This window comes from Malus sylvestris, chromosome 6 (genome assembly GCF_916048215.2).
Source record: "Malus sylvestris chromosome 6, drMalSylv7.2, whole genome shotgun sequence".
In the NCBI taxonomy this organism is placed as follows: domain Eukaryota; kingdom Viridiplantae; phylum Streptophyta; class Magnoliopsida; order Rosales; family Rosaceae; genus Malus; species Malus sylvestris.
This window is the reverse complement of record NC_062265.1, coordinates 12,141,134-12,144,627: the sequence shown is the minus strand read 5'-3', so window position 1 is coordinate 12,144,627 and position 3,494 is coordinate 12,141,134. Positions and strand designations below refer to the sequence as shown.

The 3,494-nt window shown below is 38.0% G+C and overlaps 1 protein-coding gene across 2 annotated transcripts; it reads right to left on the bottom strand.

Annotated features, from left to right (window-relative positions):
• Positions 1 to 430: 430 nt before the first annotated feature.
• LOC126624966 (uncharacterized) lies at positions 431 to 3,275 on the bottom strand. Of its 2 annotated transcripts, none has more exons than XM_050294030.1 (2): positions 3,105 to 3,275; positions 431 to 1,103 (listed from the first exon to the last, which is right to left on the bottom strand). In XM_050294030.1, exons 1-2 carry the CDS (start codon positions 3,268 to 3,270, stop codon positions 535 to 537), a joined length of 735 nt encoding a protein of 244 aa, XP_050149987.1. In that variant the 5' UTR covers positions 3,271 to 3,275; the 3' UTR covers positions 431 to 534. The 2 variants fall into 2 exon arrangements, with proteins under 2 accessions (XP_050149987.1, XP_050149988.1); XM_050294031.1 differs by having other exon boundaries at positions 431 to 1,111; positions 3,105 to 3,243.
• Between the last annotated feature and the right edge of the window lie 219 nt (positions 3,276 to 3,494).

The following is a 3,494-nucleotide window of genomic DNA, read 5'->3' as shown; positions in this document are numbered from 1 at the left end:
TCACCACGTTTTCATTATGTTCTAATACTTTAGTAATCTATATGTCATTCTATTTTGCAATGTATGTATTCCAATAAAATTATGTATTTTTTAATTATAAGCACACACTTATTCATACGATACCTAATAAATTTACTCAAATTCGTCTAGTCTGCCTATGCCCACGCCTAGGCACTAGGCTTCAACCCATTACCCAACTAGCACCTAGCGTCTTTTAAAACCTTGTAAATAACAAGATGCAATCAACTTTTCACACAATTTTAGCGCGGGGAAGAATGCTTGATTTGATTACAGAAACTCGTAAATTTGTGATAGACATGTCTAAAATAGTGAACATTTCACTCACACTCGTGAATTTTGAAGCAGTTTCAGCATGTAAAGTTAAAGACTCAACAGAAATGTGATGACAGTATAAGACCACAGCAAGCAGTTCAATAACGAGGACAATCAATAGTGTTTTGTTTATTTTGTACTACCAAAATCTTGGAAACCGGCTTCCACTCGAGTACATGACCTGAAAATCTCTCTATTTCATTACTTCTCTGCTGTACCCACTTGCTGCCTAATTCTGCGAGCACAATTTTCAAATGTTTTTACAACGCCAGCACATTTCAGAGGGTTGTCGGCATGCTCCTTGTAGCAAGACAAGCAAGCATCCTTTTCATTTGAGCAGGGCATAGGCTTCTGGAATGGAAGCTTGAACTCCTTATCACGAAGTTCCTTTGCTTTTTGTGTCACTTCCTGCAGCATTTTCTCGTCGTGTTTCTGCAACCGCTCCACAACCCTCTCGCTTTCTTGCAGAACAGATCTGATGGCATCAAGCTCTGCATAGGGTGACTGTGAAGGAGGAGGGGTTACAGGCATGAATAGAGGAGACTGAAGAGGCCATGCTTTGGCACCTGGTCCTTTGAGTGTTTTAGAGTCATCAGAACCCTGCTTCTGAGTTATCCTTGCTTGGGGATGCAAAGGCTCTCTTGGTACCTTTTTAGTTCTTATAGGTTTCCTCTTTGACTTCTCAGCATCCTCGGCAAGCTTTTTAACCAGATTGGAGCTAATCTGAATACTAAAATTGTCCATAATCGGACGGTTCCCTGATAAGATACCTAGAAGGCTGGAAATATGCCTGATTAGAACCTAAATAAAATGACTATTGAAAGAGAGACAATAACTGTAAAACATTGCAGCAACAAACTCTAGACTTTGAGAGAGGATTTCTGTCAGAAATAGAAACGGAAACCAACAATTCTCGCATTCTTAAAATTTCAAGTGTGGAACACTACCCCTATATTGTTTCAAATCTTATGTATATCTGGGTTGGTCAGCCAGCTGGTGATTTCATCAGTCGAAAATTTTTAGTTGTTTGAAAGATAAACAAACAGTATATTTTATAGCGGTGTAATTCCCTTCACCTCATGCATGCTACCGACAATGGCAGTAGGATACTAGTAATTGAGGATCCTCAGCCCAATTCTTGGATGAAATTCAACAGCCAGGTGTGCATACACATTATTATCAAACACCAAAGAAAATGACTATAAACTTACTAAAGTTCCAATGTACAACTGTACCATTGCGGTTCAATGAATCTCTTAACTTTCACAAATTATGCTGCATGCGTAACTAATATTGAAATTTGAAATTCAAGATCAAGTTCAAGAAAATAAAGCCTATTCAAAAAGTAAAATATGAATTCTGTTGCTGGATTTTAATGGTTATAGCTTCATTGGTCAGACAGATGCATTATAATATATGATACATACAATGGATTTCCTTAGATATTGAATAAAATCCCATCTCCCGAAACTCTAAGCGAGCCTAAGTTGTGGGGTCTTAGTTCGTACACCTTCCAGCAGACAAAGGCTTGCTACAACTGTTTATTGCCAATATAGAGAATATATACTAGGCTTACTACAAGTGCTTATTGCCAATATAGAGAATACATATTACACAGTCCTCCCAAAGTTTGAAAAGACTCTTTGAGAAAGGTATCTTATTTACATATAGAAGATATTCAACCTCAAGTTCTGATAACATTAAACTCATTTGGGGGGTTTAAATCAACACAAAGTTACGAATGGAAAAGAAACCCATCACAAGGATTACATACCTTATCCATGCATATAAGGACATCCACTTAAGTTAATCTATAAGTGCAACTGAGACAACGAAAAAAAAATACACACATCTCAAACAGAACAAACCATCTGATATCTTGTTAACCTTTTTCTTTCTTTTCACATTTCCAGGCCTAATGTTACAAACACAAACAGTAAAGCTTGCGCAAATATATCTATGACAAGTGCAATAATTAGACTTTGACATATACTAAAATCAAGTATTGAAGACAACAATACAATAGAGAACAAATCTTGACAGTTAAACTTTCTATCACAATCTTTTGGGCGCATTATTATTCCATAATGTGTAACCAGTAGATTTAAAACTCCCTAATCTGTAACCATTTTAGTTTCAAACTCAGGAAGTAAAACACGGGTAAAATAAGGCGGACCGTATCACTTTTGTTCAACTGAATTCAGGTCGCATTAATATGCATACTTACAAAGCCAGTCTCTGCATTTCCTCCTGAATAAGGAAAATAGCGGTCTAAATTCACCTATTTTCTATGAGAATTATGATTCGTAAAACCCCAAACACTAGTCAAGAAGTGAAATCAGAGACCAGAATTTCGGTAAGCCTCAAGGGTCCTAAAAGCAACTATATTTCAACTCTGAAGATCATGAAAACTAACAAGTCACAGCCCCGAAATTTCACAAACAATGGCAGTGGAAACAACAGCCCTAGTATACATATCGACCCAAAATCTCCGCAGCATCAAATTCATGTAAAAAATTGCCACAACATTACCCACAATTATACAAAAAGCAATTGAAAGCTAAACTAACAGAACCTTCAACACACGAAAGAGCAAAAAAAAAAAACCAAACTGATTCGTCAGATGCTTCTTTGAGGCATTTAATCAAACAGCTTGCAGGCCAAATATGCATAACCCTAAAAGTAAGATTCCGGAACGAACTGTGAAAAAAAGAAACCCTAATTCGACGAAGGATTGATCTGCGAAAAGAAGAAAGAAGGAGAAGGTGAACCTGGCTGTGCCTCTGGAGGAAGACAATACGACGAAGAGCGCTCTATAGGCGCTTTGGGCCGCACTTTCTTCTGCTGGATATGGGCATCGGTGAAACAACAGACTTCGCGGAGAGGAAGAAAGTGGGCGGAATTGTTTAAAGTTTTGGGTAGGAATTGTAAGGCCATCTCCAACCCAAATGAGGGTCAAAAATAGTCTGAAAATCGTCTCTAACCGAAGGCCAGGCCAAAGAGCTCGTGGATTTCACAAGACATAAATGAACTAAAGGGCTAACCGGCTGGCCCAATTCAGCTAGTCAGCTAGCCTCAGGCAGGCCCATAGTTTGAATGCAACGGCTAGTTGCTGACGTCACAATTTTTTTTTCCTGTAACTTTTTAAATTAAGTAACATG